Source organism: Manacus candei, unplaced genomic scaffold (genome assembly GCF_025592945.1).
Source record: "Manacus candei isolate 608988 ecotype Guabito, Panama unplaced genomic scaffold, ASM2559294v1 h1tg000057l, whole genome shotgun sequence".
NCBI lineage: Eukaryota > Metazoa > Chordata > Aves > Passeriformes > Pipridae > Manacus > Manacus candei.
This window is the reverse complement of record NW_026138105.1, coordinates 14,788,934-14,814,018: the sequence shown is the minus strand read 5'-3', so window position 1 is coordinate 14,814,018 and position 25,085 is coordinate 14,788,934. Positions and strand designations below refer to the sequence as shown.

Sequence of the window (25,085 nt, the reverse complement as noted above, 5' to 3'; positions counted from 1 at the left end):
GGGTGTGCGTTTTTTGAAGGAGAGCAGGGCCACTTCTGGCACAGGGCTGTGTGTACCTTAGCGCTGCTGTTAGAGCCCCTGTACTAAACAAACTGCACGGATTTAGGAAGCTTGAAGGCACTGCCTGTGCTCGTTCTGTGTGTCACACGTCAGGGAGGTCTGTCTGAAGTTCCTTGGGAGCACGTCTCACCAGTGCTTTAAATGTCAAGTGCTTGGCAAGAGGTCCCAAATACAAAAGGTAGTTAATGGTGTTTAGGTGCAGATGGATATCTCTGCTGAAAATGTCCTTTGCCTTTTCTGTGGTACTTGGAGATGTGAATCCTGAAGAATGGAGCCTGTTCCTTCCTTGCTTTGCTCCCTGCCTTTGCTCCAGACTGCAGCTCTGGTGATGAGCCTGCATTGTGGGAAGTGCTGCCCACAGCCCCAGAACAATGCTTGGGTAGTTTTAAGTCTGTAACCACTTAGCTTTTTTTTTTTTATTTATTTTAGAAGTGTTTCACGTCAGACGCCAATCTCTACAAAATTTCTTAGTTTTGTTTTTTTGCAATGATTTTCAATATGTTCACAGCAATCCCTCGCAGGGCTTGTAGGACATAACGGATAATCTTCAGATTGTTATAAGTGAGAATACTCTGACAAATCGATCATTCCTGACGCTTCTCAGAATGTAAATAGACGCACTGTTGGTAAACTGCTCTTAACTGTCATGTGCTACATGAGTTGGTTGCCTCTGTTTTCCCAGCAGAAGCCTCAGAAGGGCTTTGCTAGAGACCTTGAGGTCTGTTGTGTTAATTGTTCTGACACATTCAGCATTCAGGTTAAAACTTAATGGGTGTCTTGTGGGAGTGGGGAGTTGAGTGCCCTTCTGTGAGCTGCGGCCAACTTGTGTTTTTGTTAAAACTCAGCAGAATTACTTAAATGTGCTGGAAGATGTGTTTTGGGGGTTAATGGCCCGTGTGCTTCCTTCTTCTAGCAAGTTTTCTTAAGATGTTTTTCCTTTTGCTATAGTGTTAATCACTCTGCTGTTATTAGAGTGCTGTCAGGACTACTTTGTTTACTTTGTAAAACATGACATTTTTTAACTGGGGACCAACGTGGAAGTGTGCTTTTTTTGCATGGCTTCACATAAATTAGACACACAGCTCATAAATGAGATTGAGCACAATTCAGATTTAATTTCATTTACAAGTGTGACTTCAGATATTAGTTAGATAGTTCATTGAATTCCAACCTCCTGAAGGTTTCTGCAACTGTCAGCAGAAACTGCAATAATATGTAATTATAGCAAGTACTTAACATCTCATTGACTCAAATTCCTCTGTTAATGATTTCACTGGATTCCTGTTAAAGTAATACCTGCTGAAATAGCACAAGCCACTGCCCTGTTAGAGGGAGGCTCCAGCTCAGATTGTTCCTGGTGTTTTAAGTTGCTGTAGTTCTGCTAAAATCAGCGGAGCGCTGACAGTGTATCTTTTTTGTTACTGGACTTCAGGGATGAGCTTTAATGTCACAGTGACTATTTAAGAAAAATACAATTTAACCTAGGAAATCAGTGCAGATTTTTTTTTCCTATGGCTTTTCAAGATGGGGCAGTTTCTCTTTCGAGTCTGCTCGAGCTGGTTATGCTGATGTAATTTCTCAATTCCTTGTAAGACATGCAGTCATTCACGAATATTTATTGGCTTATTAAATTGAATTGGCTTTGCAGCTGCCAGTTTTATAGAAACTGCCCCACATTTTACAGAAAACCTCACACACTGAAACATGGGAGCAAAATCTATTTAGTGTTGTGTGTTCTGTCCTGCCTGGGGTCCTGAAGGACTGTGTCTTAGCTTTGCAAATCTGAGAGAGGATATTTGATGCAGAAATCAGTGTTTATCAGCTTGCTTTCCTGGGACTGTCCCTTCTGACAGAGCAGGTGACAGATCTGCCTGGCTGTACCTTCTCCCTGCAGGACTCTCGTTCTGAGCCGTTTAGCACTGCCAGTGTTTAAATACAGATCATCAAAATGTGGATATCATTGGATTCCAGAGTGGTTCCTCCTGGTAAGAGAACAGGAGAAGGGTATGGGCTTGCTGTCGTTTCAGCAGTGAGTGTGCTGCTGGTCTTCTGAAAAAAAACCAACCAAACAAAATCAATTCAAACCCCCATTTGTGGCTACAGTGGGATCATTCTGTTTGAACAGCATTCCCAGTTCTGCTGTCCTTACTCTGCCATTGTGTCCGATCCAGGGAGCTCCCACCACGTGTGCTCTGGTTCCCACTGTCCCTCACTGGCTGAACGCTGGAATTACTACGGTGTGGAAGTGCTGTTTGTTCTGGGCAGAGCAGAGAGAGCCTTTTCTGCTGCAGGCTCCTGCTATTTCCTAGCTCAGCTCAACACACTGTAGTGGTGGTTTCCCGGTGTGTACGACACTACAGTATTTTTAGCACAGCATTTGTTCAAAATGTCCTGGCTGACATAAATACTAAATAGCTCCTGTGGATTTAATGAGGTTTATAGTTAGAAATATTTTTGCCTTGAATGTTTGCTTTTTAAACTAATGATCTTAGTCAGCTGCAGTGATACCTGCTGGTGTCACAGCGAGAGAGTTAGGACATTTGGAAGGTGACATGAAAAGAAAGGGCGAAGTTAATTTTGGATTCTTGTGACCTGCAAGGTATAAAGAGTGGTAGAAAATTGCTGCTGGCTTTAGAAAGATGAGCATACGTGTGTATTTTCAAGTTGAAATTCGGTTTCTAATTTTGACTTCTGTAGCCACTCAGCTGATGAACAAGCGAGCGCTCCAGACGTGGGAATGAAAGAGGAGAATATGGAGCTGCAGGCAGTCTTCCTGGAACCTGTTCTTTTGTAACATGTACTTATCTCAGAGAAGTCTGAGAATTGTTGATATTAAAAGCAGGATTTTGTTAAACCTCAGCCTGTGTCAGCAGGAGCGGTGATAGGAAATACAGTTTTGTGGCAGTCCTTGCAACAAACAGTGTTCTGGGAGATCCTCCAGCACAACTGGTGGAGATCAGACTTGATGCTTGTGGGGAACTGGGAGACCTTGGCAATTAGTTCCCTATTAATAGAGATGGAGTCCTGTAATGAGGAAGGATGAGTAGAAGAGAGACAGCGGTTCAAACAAGAATTGCCTCACAAATTTGCTGGTGTTATCGCAGAGTTCTGGTGATGTTTTCCATCATCTCAGGGGCTGTTTCTCCTCTAGAATAAATACTCAGCTCAAAAAAAGAAGGCATGACCAGGCAGCCCTGCTGAATACAACATTTGATGCTGTTGCTTCACCCTGGGAAAAGTCCCTCTGTTCGTGGCTGTTTGAATCCCAGCAGTTTCTCCTGAAGGTGGTCACAGTAGAGGGTCAGTCTGGACGATTGACTTGCACTGGCAGCTGCTCTTTTTGAATGTACCAGTTTCCAAAGTGAAGGGGTCACAAGGACAGACAGCGTCGATCATTCCTTACTCCTGTCTTGGGAAGCTTTGGAGGCAGGGGCTGGAAAAAGTCTGAAGTGCTTATCTCGATGGGATGGGGGCAGTGCAGGCTCACGGGAGGCACAGCAGGAAGGTTAGTGTAGGTGCTTGTCATTAAGCCTCGGCAGACAGTGCCTCCTCAAAAAAACAGCCTGTGCCTCCACCCGAAGCACTTAAATCCCTTAAACTCCTTTATAAGTTTGAAGGCGGTGACTTCTGAGATTAGGATGAGAGCAGAGTAAAGAGGGGCAGCATCAGGCTGCTAGGAAATGGTTTTATTAAGAGGCTTCTGTCAGTCTTAAAGAGACAAAAGTTGCTTCCCACAAAGCTTCCGATGAGTAGATCTTTTTGGATTCCTTATCGATATCTTTGACGTGAGTTATTTGTTCGTGTTCACAACCTTGCCATAAGCTTTGTGCAGTTGTGAGCTGTGTGGGTGTCCCTGTATGTATTTTTATCTCATACCTTCGTCAGCGAAGGAGCTTTTTAGGGAATGTTATCAAGACAATGGCTCCCTTCTGTCTCAGGATTGCAGAGCTTCATGGTGCCCACCAAAAGATGAAGGTTTTTCTTCGTGGTTCTGCCCAGCATAGACCGTTCTGTGTTAGAGACAGATGGACATTCATGGAATTCAGTGCTGCAGCAGAGTAATTCTGCAGCTGGCTGTGTCTTTCCATGACTGGAAAAAGACTGATCTCTGCCTCAGGAAAGCTTGCAGTGTACTTGTAGCTTCCCTGAAATGTTTTGATCAGTCTGTGTGACCCATGTTTGGCAGTGTCCATTAAACACGTGCTCTGTGCTGGTGTCTTGGTTTCGGCTGGAGTAGAGTTAAGTGTCTTTGTAGTAGCTGGTACAGTGCTGTGTTTTGGACTTAGTACGAGAATAATGTTGGTAAGACACTGATGTTTTAGTTGTTTAGACAACTAGCTAAGTGCCTGTTAGGTCTCATCAGCTGCACTGTACAGCTGACAGTCTCTTACACACACGGAGTATTCAGCAGATAGTGCAGCTTTATTTAGGGAAGAAACACTCCTAGATTCTCAATGAAGGCATAGTTCTGATTCTTCAAAATGTCCATTTTTCTCCCATAATGCTATTTTTCATTGATTTTCTAAAAATAAGGCCCTGGTGACTTTTACTACTTGGTGCTCATTTTGTAATCCCAGTCATTGATTTGCACAATCCTATTAATTTTTGCAGCAAGCATCTAGGATCTCAGTAATGACTGTTTTGCTGTGCTTGGGAATAAATGATAAGAACAAATGAAATATGAGGTCTCATGTTGAACATGGATAGGGCTACATACATCTTGTCCTGTCTGAAACCCACTGTTTGAGCACTGTTTGCATGGCTGCTCTGGAATGAGTTTTACCAAGTGCTTTGTAATTTTCAAAGTGTTTGGCTCATTCCACTACTCAGTGTATAGTGCAGAGGATGGGAAGTTGTCTTGTTTCCATCTAAATGTCTTGTCAGCTTGCTGCATCTAGATGATGTGTGGCAGTATCTAAATAGAATAATCTTAAGAATTTTTAAGAATAATTTTTTTAGGCATTGACCAGAGACGGAGCTTCATGGTTAAAAAGCCAAGAAAATAATTCCTGGGGATGGAGCAATCCCCAAGTACAGATAGCTTTTTAATTTTTTCCTGGCAATCGTCACTTGCTCTGCTCTATTGCCTAACACTGCTTCTGACACATGAGAGCATGAACTTGTGTTCTCCAGAACACTTTTTCTTTGATTGGTCACTTCTCTTCTGGACACATTCCCAATGGAGTGGCATCCTGGTAGTTTTTCCTGCGTGTGTAATGTGGAATAGATGACCTGGGTTTTAGGGCCAGGGCAGTGTACTTCAGTTGAACTTCTTATTGATGGCAATGTATTACTACTCAAGTCTTATTTCAGTCCTTGAACAGAGGCCAGACTTGTCAAAACAGCTGCTCCTCTTCCTCTGAGGCTGCACTTTCTTGTTTTGGAGAGGTGGCCTATAAAGACCTTTCAGGAGAGAAGGCTCTTTGACTTCTGTGGGTTTTTCCATTTGAACTACACTAAGTGTCTGTTGCAGATTTTTCAGTAGCTGGAGCTGAAATGCAGAGGTTTCTGGAGTTGGGTAGCACAACTAAAACACTTGTCTTTTTGTGGGCTGTAAGCAGAGTTTTAGGATTGGGGAAGTACAGGTGGTGGCAGGGGGCAGACACCCTGTTACAGAGCTTGTGACATGAGGTGGTTTGGAGACTTGATAGCCAAGTGGGAGGGCTCTCTTCCTTCACCTGCTCTGCAGTGGGTGCAGGTGGATGGAGTTTGTTCTGTCCTTGGGGAGGTTAGTAGCTGGTAAGATGGCAATTCCTATTCTGGCTTCTGGTTTTGTGCAGTGCTGCCTTGTCAGCATCATTTGTAGTGCCTGGTGCTCTGCTCAGGACATGTGGGGATGAAGGGTTGAATGTGAAGAGAGACTTTTGAAGCTGAGGGCAGGAAGCATTGGGGAGGGACATTCTGTTACTCATGGATGCTGTGTCTGGGATTAAGGTCCTTTGTGCTATACATTGTTATCCTGTCCTAAGGCCATATTGTTTAAATAGGCAGCACAGTGGGGGAAGAGGGAGTACTGTGTTCTTCTCGGAGCTGGAGAAACCAGAACGTGGTGGGAATGATTTCTTCCAGCACAGAAATAGATACAAAGCTGTCTGACTAGGACTGAGATTCAGTTCCATCTTGGACATTTGTTTCTGATTTTTAATTCCCGCTCCAGCTGAAGACTGAGGTGCTTAGCAAAGGGCAGCACAAAAAAAAGGAGCTTCTGCAGTTTTAACATACGTTGTCATTTTTTCTCATATGCAGATCTCATCTCAGAGCTAAGGTGTGCATTACTTTATGAGTACATATGATACCATACGAATTACAAATGTTGTGTGCTGGGTTTTGCAATTTATGAAATCACTGGATTTACAGTAGGGAGACAGTGGTTTCCTGGTCTGTGTGCAGGGTTCTGGTATCAGGTAGTTCAGTCTCTCTTGCACCATACCTTGGTATGAGTGTCTCCTAAATGAGCCTGGAGCAATAGGAAGAGCAAATTACGCCTTCTGCCAGTTTGTGAATGCTGGCAAATGTGTGAGTAAGATCAGTTTTTGGAGAGATAAAATAGCTGGGATGGGCAGGAACTGGTTTAAACTTGCCTTAGGAAGGCACCTTACAAGTTAGACGAGCACTCTCCAGTTTAATGTAGCCGTTTGGGAAACTGGAACTCTTTGGAGATCCATGTGAGGGGATGATTCATTGCAACACAAGCAGCATGTACAAAATGGAGGGATGGAGTAGCACTAGTGACGTACTCTGAGGTTTGTTCTCTAGAGTTAATGACCACCAGATGGGGAATAAAGGGCCGCCTGCTTTTCTTTTGAGGACCAGGAATGTCACTGAGGCCGTTAAAATGTGCTGTATCTGTGGCAATGCTGCTTGTGCACAGCAAAACCCTTGATATGTGGATCAGAGTTAGCTTTCCTTACTGGCGTTTCCCCTCAACACTTGGCTTTTAGCCTGGGTTTTAGCTGAGGATGAGATTCCTTCAGTGTGGTCACAGTGCACCTCAGGGGTGAAGTGCTTTCTGCAGTAGAAAAACCACAGTGCAAGTTGTGTTCCAGTGCACGGTGGGAATGGCCAGATCCAGAGGCAGGAGGTTCATGTGAACTCGAGTGCAGGGCAAGAGATGAACTCATAACAACAGTCACCTTGATTAACTTGGGCAGTGTTGCCCCATCCTGTCATAGGTGTCCTTTCCATCCATCTTGTTCGTAAGCAAACACTGGCACAAATCAGAGTCTGAGTGTCAGTGCTGAGAACTCTGATACTTGCAAGTTGTCATCCTGGAGCTGTGTAGGTGTTTGGGTTACTTTGTCTTACTCCATCACATGGAACATCTCTCCATCTGTCCAGGATACCTTTGGAAGTGAATGTGGAGAACATGTGTTTTTTCAAAAACTTTTTACACTTTTGCTTTCTTATGTCCTCCTGTCTTCTTCCTACTCCAAAATCAAGAAGACTCCCAGAAGAGCCAGCATCTTGTCTGAGTCATGTTGTCATAGCTGTGTATGTCACCTGCACTTCATTAGGGAACACAGGCAAGCTGTCCTTGAAATACCTGTTTTTATGAGTCGATACAGTCTTCTAATTTAAAATATGCTGCTCTCTGGAGTTTGGTAGCTGTCATAAACAGTGTTTTTCTTTTATCATCAAGTAGGCTTATTCAGCATCACCTGTGTCTAAAGGAAGCTGCTTTCTGGGTTTTAGACTGTTCTTTTTATATAAAAGACTGTACTTTTTAAATAAAGTACAGCTTAGCCCTTGATGCTCTATACTTGGCAGCTTTAGTTGTCAGCACGTGGTCTTGGGAGAGCCCAGCACGGTGGAGTTTTGTTTGCCCCAGTCTGTAGCTTGTCTTGCAGAGGATGGGGGCTGCAGCTGGCAATAAACTGGCTATCCCAGTAATTTAATTCTTAAATTGCATCAATGGGCAAAAGACAGAAGCAGTTGAATTTGTGAGTCTGGTTTTTTTTTTTTGTTTCCCAAATGAAGGTGTAAAGCTGTTGTTCTTGAAGCATTGCCTTGTGTCTGACACGTTTGCCCCTTCCCTCCTGCCCAGCCCTGTTGTTGAGGCTCCTGTGCCCTGATGCAGGATACTCAGTTATGGCTTTGCTCTGCATCACTGTCAAAGCGTGAGCTGCTTGTGTACAGGAGAAGGTGATTTTACTATTGAACCATAGCCTGAGTTAAAATATTCCCTCTCTGTGCCCGTGGGCCTCTCTTGCAGCCCTGTATTTACCTCTTTGGGGAATCTGATAGAAGTTTCCTTCAAAGTGACAGTGTTGTCTTTGCACACCAACTGAACGTGCACATGAGCAAGCTGGGTGCACTGGTGCTGCCAGCAGGGACAGGGAGTTCAGGAGGGGGGCTGGATCTCTTGGGATCTCCTGGGAGCTACTCTGTGCTTGGGCTTTGCCCATCACTGCTCAGTGCCCTGGGTGAGGAGGGGGAACGGTGCTGACACCATGGCCATGTTTCAGAGGGATCGGGAGGTTTGCTGAGTCTTTGTGTGCTGAACTTAGTGTATATTTTTAAATGCTTTCCTTTGTGGGGAATGAAGCTGTGGAGCATTGTTTTGTGAAATGAATCCCCTGTAGCTGTATTTCACAATAACATGAAACAGTGTTCAAAACAGATGTGAACCTCACTTATTAACGGCAGAATTAGTTTGGTTTTAATTTAAGCTTTTTGTGTTTTTTTTCTCCATTTGTGTAAATACCCCATCCATTCACCCAGGCACAGAAGCCTCATGCTCAGACTCTAACCCAGAATAAGAAAACTTGAATTTGTTACTGTGTGATTTTTCTTTTTTTTTTTCTAAGGTGAGTTTATATACTGTCTTTTTCTGTATGTTAACAGTTTAATCTCAGCAGAGCTCTGGAATTATTCATTGACAATTAGCTCTATAGGTGGCCAGAGTCAAACAAACCCTCTCTTTAGTTGTTTTTCCTCAGTACTTGAAGAAGTATTTAAAAAATATTGTAGTATGTGGCCTACAAACAAGTATAATGGTAATTTTTATCATAGTAGCTTGAGAGGCTGGAAAGGTAAGTTTTCCACCAGTTTTCAGTTCTGGAAAGATCTGATGTTGAAGGGCTTTCTTCTAAGCATCCGTGAAGCATTTGAAGGCTTAAAACTTCGTGCAGATTTGTGTAGTTTCTGAGTTTCTCGCTGGTTTGTTATTTCCATGTTCTGAAGTTGGTGTCATTTGGTCAGGAAGTGTCACTGACACTTGCTCAGTTCCTCACCCCATGAGCTCTTGCTTAAATCTTGGCTGTCTCCTGCCCATCACTACCAGGTGCCCACACAGTACCTGTTCTGCTGCCTGGTGTGGTTAGTGCTTTGCTAACTGCAGGATGTGATTTCCCAAATCCTGTCATCCCGGTGGCTTTATTTACATGCAGCTTTAGATTCAGATCAAATTGCTGGAGGAGATTGGTGCTCCAAAAAGGCCTCAGACTTAATGTTGTCAGGTGTCTTTGTACTCCCAGAGTCAGATGATGTTTCCTCCCTGTAGGTCACTGCAGTTTTCCCTCGTGCTTAATCCAGCCAGAATTACCCTTGTACATCAGACGTGCACGTAGTTCATAAAGCACCTTCTGATGGAACAAATGCTGCACTTGACCTTAACTGCACACTTCTCACTGTAGGGAAGTTAGATTTTTATTTTTTAACATATGATGCTCGGTATTAGCAAATTGTCTCCTTGTTTTACTTGTCTGTGCTTATGGCTTTCACTTAAAAAAGGAAATTTTAGTTTCTGTCTCAGGGTAGCTGTCTCACTGTGAAGTGCTGGCAGACAGGGTTCCAGTACTTGTCTCAGAGACTGTAGTGACAGAAAGTGTCTTGTTTTATATTTTAATCTCAAGTAACTCATACTCAGTCTCTTGTTGTGAAAACCTGTGCTGAACTCTTTCTCTGGTCATAGATCCTTCCTTGAGCAGAGACTACTGAACTGCTTCATCTCTGAGAGGCAAACAGATGTCCTTAGGAAACCAGGCTGAACTTACTCCAAATTTGCTGGAGACAAAGTATTTAGTGCACCATCATTAGAATAAAAGTATTCCTGTTACAAGCTGTTGCTTAGTTTTCAATTTTATTAAACCTCTTTCTCCAGGAGTATCTTGATCTGTCCATGGGGCTGCTTAGTTTTGGGAGGAGCATTTGAAATTAAGTATATCATATAATTTGCTGATTTTCAGAGTAGGTTATTCATATTAACTTTTTCTGATGGTATTAGGGCTACTCCTCATGTAGTTTTCTCACTTACAGGCTTTGCTTAGTGCTACCACAATCATTAATGAAAGCTTAGGGCTCTGGGGTTTCACTGTTGGTGCCTTTTTGCATCTGGCAGGATCAAGTTAAAAGGTGATCACAGGTCACAGTTGTGACCACAGGAGAAAGAGGGAGTTTTTCCTGGTCTGCTAGGGACTGGAGTACAGGAAGTAAAGTAATTGCTAGTTCAAAAATAACTTGGTACACTTTAAAACTTGCAAAACAATGTCACTGAGGTGCATGAAACCCAAATACATTTAAGCTGTTTGAGTTATTGCAGTTTTGGAAACTGCTGGGGCTGCTGTGAACTCCTGGTTAAAGCTGAGCTTGCTCTGCTGGGTACGTGGATGGTGCTTTCACTCCCAGAAGTGGTTTTGTCAGGCACAGGCTTGAAACACTTGGAAGAGGAGGATAGGAGGGAACTGTGCAGCTGCTGCTCTGGGCTCTTTGTGGAGCAGCAAACTGCTAAATCAGCTGGAGTGGCTGCAGCTTTCAGGGTGGTGTTAGTCCTTCATGTAAAATTGATAATAAATTTTAACAGATGCATTGATTTAATTTTGTCTTGATGTATATAAAACTGGCAGCCAAGAAACTTAAAAATATTTTCCAGCCTTATAGCTGAATCATTCAGGAATAAATGATGAGATTGTAAATAGTCTTAGATGTTCATCTTGTTTCCTTTGCCTATTTCTGCTGTCAAATAATCAAGAGGAAACAATAAGTATTTCTTAATTTTTCCATTGGAATACCCCTGAAAACAAGCTTTATAACTGGGTTTTCTTACTTTGGGTTATATTAAAGAGGAATAACAGTCTTGAATCTCTATGGTTGCTTCTGTAGCTCTAATAGTTTTTTGAGCATGTTTCTAACCCTCTCACCAATCAACCTGCTAAAATTATTTAAATAATATTAGGTTTCATGTTCAGAAACTTGAAAAGTAGAGAATGTGATCACGTTGCAGTAGTTGTAAAGCAGAACCTCTGATATGATGGGAGTCATTAGTGAAGCACTTGAAGTGCAGTGATAAATGAACCTTTGATGACACTCTGCACATTTCCTTTGGTTCAAACAGCTCTTTTAGTGACTGGGGCAGGGGAGGACATTTGAAAGCTGAAGAGGGAAAGCTGTTTTCACACATACTTATTTCTGTATAGGTAAAGAAAGGAGTATTCTTAAAATGGAGGAACAAGGTAACCAGAAGCAATTGATTCAGTTCCATTTTTAAGGACTGTGCTTGCTTTCTCTTGATAGACTTTAGATGTGAAATAAATTACAGAACTGTTTTCTCCCCTTCATGTCGCGTTCGAGACAGATTTGATTTTTGTGTAAGGTGGAATCTGAAAATGTTGGCTCTGCGTTCCATCCAAGGATTCCAGCCACTAGTTTAAAAAACAAACAAACAAAAAACAAACCCACACAAACAAACAGAACCCAACAAAGAGCCTCACCAAACTGGTAATATATTGCATGGAGCTTTTTAATTGAAGAAATCGGGAGTGTATTATGCATAATAATGTAACCATAGCCTTTTATCCTCTGTCAATAGGTTACATTTTGTATTCAGGTACCTATTGGTGTGATTTAACAGTTGCCAGCCAGTGAGATTTGGCCTGGATTTAACAAAATAAACAGATTACAGCCGCATGAAGAGATTAAAATCAGTGACTGGAAGTAACATTTTGTGTCTGCTGGTGTAAATTGAATACTTCAGTGGAATTTAGTGCACCATAGCTAGGAGCTGTACTTACTAAAGTATAACAATCATAGTCTTATTTTAAAGCTAATGTCCTACACTGCTGTGCTGATGCTTCTTCCTAGTCCTCTTTCCCTTCCTTTCAGAAGACACAGTTGTGAGTACAGTTGCAAGTGCAAAAATCTCAACTGTCCTTAAACATTTACCTTGTGTTTACTTTCTGTAGTGTTTTAGCTGGAGTCAGGTTTCTTCCTGCGTGCTAATCACAGCAATGTCCCCTTCAGGCAGGGTTATTGCATCCCCTCCCTGGATGGTGCTTGTGGCAGGGCAGGCCCTGGTGATGAGGTGTTTGCAGACACTGTTGGGATCGGCCTGTTGTGGGTGAGGGATCATTTAACTCACCCACAATGGGGACAGAGGTGAAATCGGGCTGTGTCCATCCAGTGCAGCCCTATACTTGAAAGAAATCATTGTAATTAGGAAAAAAATAAACAAACAAAACCCAGCTGGGATCAGTGTGGGAGTTGCTCCTACAGTGAGGAACCAGCTTGAGTGTGTTTAAAAATAGGTGCTTGGTCTTCTGAAACAAACTTTTTCTAGGACTTTGGCCACGATTACCCCATCAGTTCAACTTCATAGAAATTATATTAAACGAGGAGTAGGAGAATTATCTGATTGCAGCGTGTAAAGCTTGGCAGAGGTGATTTAAAGCTTCTACCAACCACTTTTTTGTCTTGCACATTCAATTTATTTACACTCTGAACCCATTGCAGAGGGTTCTCAAGGGTGCTGCCTCTTAAACCTTTCCTCCCTACAACAAGCAGGAGACCAGCTCTGGCCAAAGCCACACTGTGGTGTCAAGGGATGGTTAATAAAAGGCTTTGAGCAAATGCCATTAGGGCCTCTCCCCTGAGGAAGCTGAGCACCACTCCCATGTGTATAAACTGAGTGAGCCTGGCTGCTGACAGAGCCTGGGCATCCACTGCTGCGAGAGAGGCACTTCAGTGCAACTGCCTTTTTTTTGATCTTGTGTGAAATTTTTGCCTGGGGGGAGCCTTGTTGTGGGTCGAACCCAGGACAGTCAAACACAACAGCCCTGTCCTCGTGTGATGTTGGTGTGAATACAGGCTCTGTGTGAGTCTCTGTTGGCTCATCACTCCTGTGCTGAGGAATTGTCAGGATTTCAGGTAGTCATTACAAAAACCTTCTTTTCAGTGAATCCAAGAGCAGTGGTGACTTATGCAGCCAGCAAGGGAAAATGTTTTTATAGTTGACATCATCGCAGTGTAATTACTCCTGACAGCACAGCAGTTTTCCTGTTTAGTGCAGGTTTTAAAATCATTACAATTTAAAATCTCACGCCCCAAAATATCAACCTATTTTTTAACATGGCTGAAGTTTCTCTTATCCTCCCTAAGGACTAAGAATTACAGTTGTTTGTCTCTATTTTCTCCTGGTTCACCTTGTAAGTTTGCATTCAGTAATCAGCTGTTGACTTTACATGACAAATTGTGCTGTTTGCACCTTTCTAATGATGGTATAAAGAGCATTTGGAGGCGGAAGGAGCTTGCGCTGGGGGCACTGACTCAGTCTGAGGATGGAGCACGGAACATGAAGTTCTCTGCAGTGTGAAGTTGTGACAGATTGCACCAAAAGATTTTCTTTGCTCTTGACCCACTCTGCTGAAGTAACTCTGAGCTGTTCCTGGGGCAAATCTCCCGGAGGTGATTCAGAACCTGCCTGTGTCGGCAACAGCCACTGCAAGGCTCGCCTGAGAACTGGGCTTGATTCTTGTGCTGCAGCTGAGCACAGGCTGGGGTTCTCAGAGCTCAGAAGCAGCCAAAGAGCAAAGGTGTCTCTGGTGTCCATTCACTTGATGTTTCAGTCCACCCTGGCTTGCACATCCTTCGTGAGAGGGGATTGATGAAGAGCAGTGTGTTGTCCCCAAAATCCTGGGGCCCATCTGTTAGCCAGAAGGAAAAGGAGTCCTGCAGACCAGAAAAGTAAGGGTTAAGTGAACCATTTTACTTTAGATAACGTTGAAGTAAAGGATAGGTTATCTCTTGCAGTCCCTGATAGCTCCGAAGTCTAAACAGGGCTGTAAATGCTGGGGTTGCCCTGTTTGCTCCCCTCCTGCCCTGGTTCTTTCTGCTGAGCGACTCGTGGGTGACCCTGAGCAGTTCTTTTTGTCTCTGTCTCCAGCACATACACCCCTCAGTGCAGTGGGTACATCCCTCCCTTTGTCTCTTCCCGAGAAAAGGTTTTGTGTGACAGCACCGCGTGACGGTTTCTGCGCTAAACTGTGGATCTGTGCTAAAGGTTGGTTCCTTTCTGACTCTGAAAATAGGATTAGTCCCTCTTGCATTATCTATTTGAATGCTCTGAAGTTTTACCTTCTTTCATCATTTTAAACTAGTTTTACACCCCCGGATGCCAGGCTGGTTTGTGAACAACTGTCCAGCCTTCCCAGCAAGTCCGTCCGTGCTGGTTGGGTTCACTGCCTTTTGCGCAATAGGGAAGAAACGGGTGGGAATTTGGAAAAGCCTGAAGTGAGATGGTGTAGTAGAAGTTTTTTAGTATTAGTAGATCTAAAATCCACAAGGAACCTGCCTGTAACTACTTCATTATCAAAACTCTTTTCTGTGAGTTGATTTGTAACAGCCGTTTCTCCTCAACCCTGTTCACTGCAGGTCCTTACACATCCCTGTTAGTCCTCCAGGATCTCAGTCCTCTGTACATGTTTATTAACAAATGGAAGTGCAACTGGAGCTGCAATAAGTGTAAGGCTTTTGAAACCTAAGAGGTAACTATGAGCAAGCTCGTTTTCCCTGGATCCTGCTCTCTGCCTCGTCCTGGCCTCCTGATGTGCAGAAGTGATGGGCCATGGCTGTTAAAACTGGAGGTAAAAGTGTATCTTCAGTTTTGCTGCTTCTTTAAAAATGGACATGCAGCTCAGACCTCTGTTTATTCTTGTGGATGTAGACTCATAAAGCAATAGGAAAAAATCGTTGAAACTATTTCTACCCCAGTAAGGGAAGGCAAGGAATTCAATTTCTGAATGGTGGAGGCGATGGAAAATTAGTACTTCTGCTCATGCAAGTGTAGCCTTATAAGAATAAATATCACTTGGGACAGGAGTGGGTTTGCTCTTGTTTCCTTAGGAGGCTACTCTGGCCTCTCCTCTCTCATGCCAGCACAGCAGCATTTTAAGCTGTTCACTGACGCCGGTCATTTCCCTGAAGTTTTAATTTGCTGTTCTGTTTTATTCTGCTTTGTTAGTGGAAACATACTAATGGGTTTCAGTCTCTGACTCTTATTTATACAATTACAGGAGAATGTTTTACATCTTGGGAATCCCTGGAAACACATGTTTTTGTTCACATGGAACTTTTTTGGTTTTGAATGCAAATAATGGATTGAAACTTCATTGTTGCCTCTCGGTTGGGAGCCCTTTGGCATGTGTAAGAAGCAGCTATTAATTTAGCCTTTCTTTGCTGATCAAACATGTATTTTCATGCTTTATAAGGCTTCCTTGGACTTGTCATTTGTGTAATATTGTCTACTGCAATTTTACTTGCAGTGATTTTATGCATTTGTTACACAGCAAATAAGATCTGCTGTGGAACGGGCATATGTGAACGTGCCACCTCTTTGAGAAGAGGCTGTTAAAAGGTGCTGACAAGTCATTAAACTTGCTGCTGCTGTCTACACCATTCGTTGTTTTGCTGCAAAATGCTTGGAGTGTAGCAGTTTCTTTAGGTCAGCATCCCTTTGTACCACCCAGCTATCTCAATTACTTGAGCATTAATTACCCACAGAGTTTTAGCTACTTCCCCATCAGGTGAAAAAATGAGGTGCACAGAAAATAAACAATTAATCCAGTGTGGCTGAAAAAAATTCAAAGAAGGGCTAAGAGTGTCTGTCCTCTTCCTGAAGAGGCTGTTGCAGCACGTCTTGATTTACCCCCCCAGCCTCTGCAGGCTGGGTGAGATGGATGAAATGCCAGCAGTGACATTTGCTTCAGGTTAACTTCATATCCCAAAGGCTTCGGTCACACAAGATAGGAGTGATCAGTCAGGGTTTTTTCTGGTCTCCCAAACCTCTCCATGGTAAGTTTTTACCCACTGGGGTGGGTGAAGCAGCTGTGGCCCAGCTTGCCTTGGTGCTGTGCCCGCTGCGCTCTCTCCCTGCTGGCAGAGCTGTCCCACTGTGTCACCTCCTCCTCAGATTGCAGGTGCCCCGGGCTTTCAGGGGAGCAAAAGGTGCATTGAGCTGGTTTTGCAAACTTCATGTTTTTAAAAAGCAGTGTAATATCCTTGCTTGCATACTAAAACTTTACTGGAGCATAAGTGGAACTCCTTGAAGAGTTGGTGGAGCTGTTCTAAAGGACAGAGCATGGCTGGAGACAGTCCTGTTCTCTATCCATCTATTCTCCTGTCAGGATTCATCACCAAGTCATTCCACAGGTTCCTCTGTGTTCAAAAGCAAAGAATACTGGGCCTTCAAATTACAAAATTAATGAAGAATGCAGTAACTAAGGGGTCTGTTTTGTTCTGTAGCCAAGTTTCCCAGAACAGTCCTTTTAAGGAAAAAGACATAATATGTCTGGCCCTGTAGTATCTTTTGCCTAAAGTAACTGCTGAAGTGTGGAGAGGGGCTGTGAGGTCATTGGTTTTACTCTGTTTCTATCAAAAGTACTGGGTTTTCAAGCTTTGGCACAATTGGTTACCGTGTGGTGTGGTCGATTCTGGCTCAACCCAGAACAGGTTTTCTCTCAGAGTAAATATGGAAAATAAATGGACTCAAATCTATTCAGTGATGCTATATTTCTTCATTTGAGCTCTTAGAAAAAGGAAGAATGCACTCTGGTGGAGTTTTACTTTTAGTAATAAAGTTCCTGCCTTAGAAAGGAAAAACTGTTTGATTGCTCTGCTGTACTTCCCCAGGCTCCTTTTTTGAACATTCACGCCTTTTTTCCCCCCCATTTCTTCCCTTGGATAATTAGAAAATGAATGACTGCAGATCTAAGCTTCACAACCAAGAGCTACTTCACAAACAAGAGTATTCCTTCCCCTTGTTTTCAGGCAAAGTTAGTTTAGCTGTTTTTCATTAAATATAAAACTCAGATTTTATCTGCTTTATGGACAGAAACAGTGGGCTCTGCTGAAGTGTCTGAACTGCTGCATCTGACCCAGCAAGGCACCTGAAGTGAAATAAGCTTGTGATAGCACAGTAATTTCTTTCATTTGACTTTGAGTTCAAGAAGGATTTTAAGGATTTAGATTTCTGTAGCAGTGTTGATTGTGGAGCTGTCTTAAGAAACACTGATAAAGGGGTTTGTGTCAAGTTGCTTTTGAAATGTATATGTGTGCATTAAATGTGGCATTATTAAATGAGGAAGCAGAAGCCAGACAGTCTTGCTCCAGTTTCATTGTACTTTCTTTCCCTTCTTGACTGAAAACCAAGATCCTTCTTCTGCTATTGAATTTCAGGCTTAGGTTATGGGGCACTCAAATCATGGCCTCGCTGTTTCAGTCTCTCTCATTTCAGGAATCCAAATGTTTTGCAGTGAGTTATTGTGGAAATAAACCAGCACAGCAAACAGACCTGCAATCCCTTCCCAGGGTAAATGTTTTATGTGTATTCTGTAGTTGTGTAAATAGGGCCAGTAAGTGACACATCCCTTGTCACATGGGAAGTTTATTTTAGATTATGGTTTTCTGCTCCAGTGTATCATCCACAATACCATCATCTCTCCTAACAATGCCTTCTGGCTATGGTTTTCTGCTTTTGACACTTGTAGCTGCCTACAGAGGTTTTTCAGTTTGTGTAGCTTTCATACATACAGTTCTGTTTTCTTTGTCTACCCTGCTGTATAGGGAGAGGGCTTGTCACCTATACCTGGATGCAGCTCTGTTTTCTCTCCAGTAGCTTTTCCTCCCTCTTCTCTGGCCTACAGCAATGTCAGTCTTTAAATAAATAAAATGTTTAAATAAATTCCAGAAATGTTGTGTAATCAATTGCTGGAGCACCACGATCATAACGTGACTTCCTTTAACTGGAATACAAGTATTTTAGAAAGGTTTAAACCTCTTCCAGACTAGTTAGGTGGGATTTATTGTACATCCTTTTAAAATTGTTAAATCAAAACGTGTAAAGTCAGGTGACTCATGCAGAGTTATCACCTGTCTGACAGTGAGGGTCCTGATCCCCTGTGCCTCAGACCACGCCACGTTCTCCACATGGGGCTTGTTCCGAGCCATGTGGGGTCTGCAAAGGGGCTTTTTTATCTCAGCACAGCGGTTGCTTTCTCAGGTGAGATTTATAAATCGACCAGAACTCATAGAGTGACCTTTTCACATGGGATTACTGTTGCCTGTTTAGGTAATCTGCTGTAACCCTGTCACTATCTGTGTTAAAGATCTTGGATAAGGACTGAATGTTACGCTCCTTCTACTTGCTGGGATCTGTGAATTGTAGAAGTTAGCACAGCACTAAACCATTCTGATCAGATGCCAAGGGCAAAAGTACATGTTCTTTGCCAGGAATATGAATAATATTTTAGACACCTTGGACTACAGTCACTTGTTTGAACATTTGTAGCCCTTCCTGGCATCATTTCAGCAACTGAACTTTGATAATTTTAATAGTAGTCTTTATATCCAACATATAAGAAGTTAAAACTCTAATATGATTTGGCAAAATGGTAAAGAAATTATAAGATTTAAGTAACTTGAAAGTAAGAAGCCTTTTTCTGATAATCTGAATTTTAAGATGACTGCTTACGAGGAGAGCCTGTGGGGGAGGAAGAAAAAAATCACTAAAATTGTTTCATTTAGGCCATACAGTGACTTTTTCCATTGCTTACTCTTGCATTGCAACTGGTGAGAAGGAAATCAGCCTAAATAGTAAAAAGGCTGTTGTGGAGTACATGGTGTAAGAAGGGGACGCTGTTTCAGCAGAGAAGGGACTGACCATTCCTCCAGGGACAGGAGTTTTTGAACTTGGCCAGCTTTTGAACCTAATCCAGCAGTACAGAATTACCTCCCTTTCAGCTGCATAATTTAGCAGTGGAACTGGAGAAGTCTTTTTTAAGACTGTCTTCTCCTTTCCAGAGGGGAGGCTGAAAAGACCCTGCTGGTTTCATCCTTCATGTCCCCTGTGCTGATAGCAAAGGGCTTTCTTGCTCGTGCTTCCAGTCGAGTAGGAGGGAGAGCACAATACTCGTACACACCAGTGAGCCTGAGAGCCTTGAGAGCTGCTTTGTTTCTCATGTAACACATAACTAACATTGAGGCGTTGGACTTAGGGCAGAAATTTCAGCCCCTCACCTGAAGCAGAAGCATTACTGCAGCAACAAGAAGTTAAAAATTTTTTCCTTAGTTGGTAATGTGATGAATTTTTCATGCTGTGCCCTCAGATTTGGGCACAGATTTTGTTCCCAAGAATCCAGAAAGCTTAAATAGCCTTTCTGGACATCAGTGTAGAGAAGTATTGAGATGAAGCTTCAAACAGATAAAATACCAGCATACACAGCAGTAAGGCATTTCTAGGCTATCTAATGAGAGGAAAAGAAATTGGGATGTTGCTGAAACCAGAAGGAAAATACAAAAAGTACTTGTCCCCAGAATGTAGTAAAACATTTCAAAAGAACAAATAAACCTCTCTCTAAGCAGATTAATGAGCTATTCAAATTGTGCCCACAAAAACTTAAAGGGTGAACCAAAAGGCAGCAAATCTGGAAGGCTAATATTTGTCTGGAAAAGCTACTGTTGACCAGAAATTGAGGTTACCAGGTGTTAATTTGACAGCTATCTCGCTTAATTTTGGAGAAATGAGAAGGAACCAGATTGTGCTCACATCCTTTTTTTCCCCCAATACAAAATGATGGAGTGGGATAAAATGGCATCTGTAGCATCCTTTATCATGTGCCAGCAATACTCTCTTGACAGCTGTACTGATTGGGCATAATAGAACTTAAACCCCTCTCTGATTTCAGTATTTTGTTAGAAAAGTTGCTGTCAAAACTGAAATATTAATGTAGGAAGTAGCCCGACTTCCCTCGACTGTGACATGTAAATAGTATTTTGGGAGGTGGGCAGAGACGGGTGTTCAAAATGTTTTTAAAGCAAATGAATTTGGCTCATGAATAAAACAGCACAATCCCACATAATTGTTTTGTCACCAGACTAATTAAACCAGGGGTTGTTCTCCTTATGAAAGGGGACCCGCTCACCTTTGCTGTCCCTTGGGACTCTTCCTCTCCAGGTGACAACTCCCTGCTGGAAAAGGCTTGCTTTGATTTCCTCCCTGTTCTTGCCATGCTGCAGTTAGAGCTGCCTGACCTTTTGGAGCTCCGTTCCTGGATAAAGAGTAAACCTGCCCTGCTCAGTCCTCCGTACACACAAGTATTGCAAATAGGGTTATGACTCAGCTCTCCCCGGGGGCTCAGCGCTGGAGCGAGGGCGGGGGAACAGCAGAGCCACAGACCAGCAGTGCTTACAATTTCCCATCCTTAAATCAGCGTCCTTCTCATCTAGCAGAGCTAAAGGATGAATCAACGTACAAAAATGCAGAGCTGCTCGTGATGGTTGGAGGTGCAGGGGAATGGCAGGAATAGTACAGGGACTGCGGTAATCTTTTGGAGATGTACCAGGCTCAGCATTAGCAGACAGACATCCAGTGCCAGAGACATCAAGCTTTCTAGAACAGCAGAGATGCCAAAAGCTCTGTTTGGGTTAGAGGATACTGAAGGGAAAGCCTCAGGGGTAATGGATCCTCGCCCAGTGAGCATAACCCCTGTCCCCGCTGTAACCTTGGTGCTGAAGAGAGACTTTGCATTTTCTGAAATGTTTAAATGTCACACGAGCTTCTGAGGGGTTGAACTTTGCTCACAGTAGGCAGTGGATTTTGCTAACGTTCTTGGAGAAGGAGTAGTATTTATCTACTTGTTTGGTGTTAAAGGGAACAGACATGCTTAATGGAAGACATAAAAGGCAGGAAACAAGTCTGGATGTGTGATAATGTCAGAGCTCTTTCTGTAGCTGATGTGAGGCTGGACGTAGTCAACTGCTAATCAGCTGCAAGCTGGGAGAGAGTTACTGGAGGCTGGAAGATTCTTCTAGGAATCAATACGCTAAATATATCGAGGAAGATACATTACAGACAGGAGCACTTCCCGTTGATTGCTGCTGTGCTGATGAGGCTTGGCGGGACGTGGCCCCGTTCCCAATGCAGGCGCTGTTGGAGTTCAGTCGGAGGTGATGCTGCATCGGTTCCTGGGAAGTGGATACACAAACGGGAGTGAACTGGCTAAGCTTGTTTCATGTCAGCCACCAAGTAACCATCAGCTTCCACTCCTAGATAAAGCCAGTCTGACAAAGCTTTTTGTGTAGAATGCCAAAAAAAAAAAAAGGAATTCTGTCCTTTTTAATGAACCTGTCTCCTGAACTTTATCCAGCTCCACCCTCAGCAAAAAAAGACCAAGAGCTGTAATGCCTTCTGAGGACATACATATGTCAGTTCAAGACTATTTAATAAGGTCTTTTGAAGTCTTCATTCTTAACCTACCTCATGGCATTGTGTCAGAAAGCAACATTGTGGAGTCTGAATTCTAGGCAAATATTTCAGACTAATTTAACCCTTAGGAGACATGCCTGGGAGGTAGACTTCTATGGAAGTACTAAATTTAAAGCGTTGTCCAGTGTGAGAGACACCAAATACCCCTACCTTGACGTCTTTTCCCTTCTTTTGAGACCAGGTGCACGACCTCCTGTTCCCCAGGCACTGTGGCCGTCTTTGAGCCAGAACACCTCTGTGCTAAAAACACTTTCCTGCTAGAAATCCTGTGGTAGGCAAGCTGTCCCATGACAAATCCCAGCATGCAGAGCTAGTTTAACTGGTCAGGCACTTTTTTTGCTGCTTCGTTTTCCTGAAAATACGAAATCATTGTAAGCAGAGCCAAGGATTGAGGAAATAAATGTCTGACTCCAGCACTTCCAGCGTATAGTCCTGGAGCTGCTTTGCAAGAGCAAATATTAATTTCAGCTGTAAAGCACAACTCAGCTGGAAGGGAATATGGTGATCAAGGTAAACTGTGCTGTTTTCTGCTCTTTTTTTTTTTTTGTGACAAGTCATCATGTGGCTCTAAGCTCTAAAGAGAACAGCATTGAGCACAGTCACACACGTTTTCCATTGATTGGTTGGTAGAAAAAAAATTGATTCTGTGTTGGTATGTGCCTCCCTCAAAAGCCAGTGTGTTATACAGTGCCTGTACCCAGTTCTATGTATAGCATCAGGATGATTTCTCTCGCAATTTACCTATTCATCAAGTGTAAATAGCTGGCTGTTCGCTGCAGGAATCAGTGAGTAAACTCTCTGTGGAATAAACCCCAGGCAGTTTGCAAACAGCCAGGGCTTCCAGCTCCTGGCTGAACTGAAGAATCACAAGTGTGAAATGCACTGCAGAAACATTTTTGCCAGTGAAATGTGTGTTGTCCTGGTGGGAAGAAGGGTTTGGAGAAATTGCTGCTTAGCAGTTCAGAGCAGGTGGGTGTCGGGTCCCCACACAGTTTGCCAGAGATGCCAGCAAACCCTGCCTGCCGTGGAAGAGATTTTGCTCTTTAGGGGCTTGAAAACTCTCAGGTGCTGTCTGCTGGAACACCAAATGTTTCACATAACCTGCCATGTGCCTGTATATCAAAATACAGCAAACTAAATCTTGTGCTTTAAGTGTGTGCACTGTGGGCACCAAAGCTCTTGGAAGTGTCTCCGAGTTCGGGAGGGTGGAGGGAAGGTGCAGAAAGCAACTTGGAGGCTGCAGTGTCAGCACTCCCATGGGGGTTTGTGTTGTCTTACTGCAGGTGTCTGAAAGCAATACCTGAAGTTACAGAAAGCCAAAGGCTAAAAGCATGTTCTGTGGAAATGTGACTGTGGGTCTGTTTCCACTAAATCCATGTGAATGTTCAGAGTTACAAGAGCTGCTGTCAGATAAGGAGAAAAATGAATTTGTGGCGAAAGACTTGGAGGCAGGAGGATGAGGCTTGTTCCTGGCTCCGTGGTGCATTTCCCATGTGCCCGTGAAAGTCACAAAATCCTTTTGTTGCAGTTTCCTATTCTTAGTGCAGGCATAGGAGCTTTTTCAGAGGCATGACATCTTTACAATTAATTAAGCATTACTGCCTTACATCCAAGGTGTCTGGTGGAAATTCTGGTGTAGTGTCTCAAAACAGATGGCAAAGCCAACACAGTGTTTCTGAGGGGCTTGCTTAATTTTGGTTGCTTTGAGAAGCATGTTCAAAACAAAACTTGGAGTGAGTCTTTGGGTGTGCACACATTACCCCAAATATCACACTGACCTTGACTGTAAATGGCAGTGCCTCTTGAGGTGGGTTTGAAGTGCTAGTTTAGCCTCATCTGCTTTTTAATCTGCTTATGAAGAACATTTAAGGGCCTAAAAATGCCTGTAAATTGGTTTATTTACAATTCAGTTGCGTTGCTCTTTCTGTCCTGAATCCGTTTCCTTGGTGCTTTAAAGGCCTTTATTGAACAGTGTGTTTGTCACTGAGGATGGGAAATGTCACTCAGAGTAGAAACTGGTAGCAATAAAATTACTGTGTTCAGGCAGATTCACTTGAGTGCCAACTCCCATTTCTGACCTGTCACACAGTGGGGACCAGCCCTAACCTGTGTAGGTGGGTGCCCACCAACTCAGCTCATTACTGCTGTCAGGCTGGGGATGTTTTCAGGGGGAGGTGTCTCCTGCAGAAGAGGAAGAGAGAATTCCTAGTCCTCTTTTCTTTCCACCCTTTCTTTTCATCTTCCTCCTTTACTCCCTGCTTTCCTTGCTGTCTGCATGCTTTCCTGTCGTGTCATGTGCTCTTGGGGATAAGAATAAAATGGTTTTTATTCCGAGTGGGGAGAGGGGAGGGATGCTTTGTCTAGACTAAATACTTGTGGAAGTAACAGCTAAATTCTGGGATTGAGCAGGCCTAACACTTCAGCTTTATGCTCTGTTCTAGTGTCCTTATCATGTATTTGGGATGAAATACTTAGAGGCATAGGAGGCCAGGCTGCCCATCTGCCAAATAAGGTTGAATTTGCTGTAGCCACACGTACCTAGTGAATGGAAGGGTTGCATTTCTTCAGGTCTGTAAAGCATTTAAGGGTCGTTGAACTAAAGACCATGCAAATGCAGCTGTTGCCAAGATGAATTAACTTGTGTTGCAGGAACAATGAATCCATTTAGGGCCTCTGAAACTGAGATTTTTGTTGCAAATTTTGAATCACAGCAGTACTAGTATAGGGTGAGGAAAAATCTAGATATTCACAGGGGAGGTGTGGAGTTTTCCCCCAATTTAATTTCTTTTATTGACTTCTTCTCTGCTTACAGATTCTCACAAACACAAAGATAAACACAAAGACCGAGAACACCGGCACAAAGAGCACAAGAAGGACAAGGAAAAAGACCGGGAAAAGTCCAAGCACAGTAACAGGTAAGGAAAAAGTTGATGAAGTCCTCATAGGCTAAATAACAGCATTGCACATGCAGTCTTGCATGTGCAGAAGAATTCCAATAATGTGTACAGAATTGTTACCTTTCGAGTGGGGTTTATGTGAGTGTAGGTTTATGTAGGCTTTAAGCCTGATTTTTGTCATTGCCTGCATTTTTATATGGGTGACTGAAGCAGTGTATCTGTAAATGTGAGCCAATACTAATATATGAAAGATTATTGTAGCTTAGTGTTGTCAAAGGTGGTGAAAACTAGTTAAACCCCACCTTCCTGCAGAGTGATCAGTTCTGTGTGTGGTTCCAGTTGTTTGTCGGAAGTGTGCAGGTCTTTACAAGTAGGTATAAAACCCACTGCTGTAGCACAGCGAACCCCAGCTGGCTACTAAGTCTTCTTATAATTAGAATTGTGTGGAAAGATGATCCCCCAGAAGGGTGGTGATGTCCTGGCCTGCCACCACAGTGGCTGATTGTCTGCACTCAGTGAGGGAGTGCTGTGAACTTGTGCTGGGTCACAGGTGAATTTTAAAGGATGGTGTGCTGTGCTGTCCTGTGTGGTTTATA

At 43.1% G+C, this 25,085-nt stretch overlaps 1 protein-coding gene across 1 annotated transcript in view; it reads left to right on the top strand.

Moving 5' to 3' along the window:
- Positions 1-25,085, top strand: part of TOP1 (DNA topoisomerase I) — a 65,389-nt gene that overhangs the window by 4,614 nt on the left and 35,690 nt on the right. Inside the window, exon 3 of the mRNA XM_051803013.1 lies at positions 24,405-24,507. Within this exon, the coding sequence (XP_051658973.1) occupies positions 24,405-24,507 (103 nt within the window). The remainder of the gene's footprint in view (positions 1-24,404; positions 24,508-25,085) is intronic.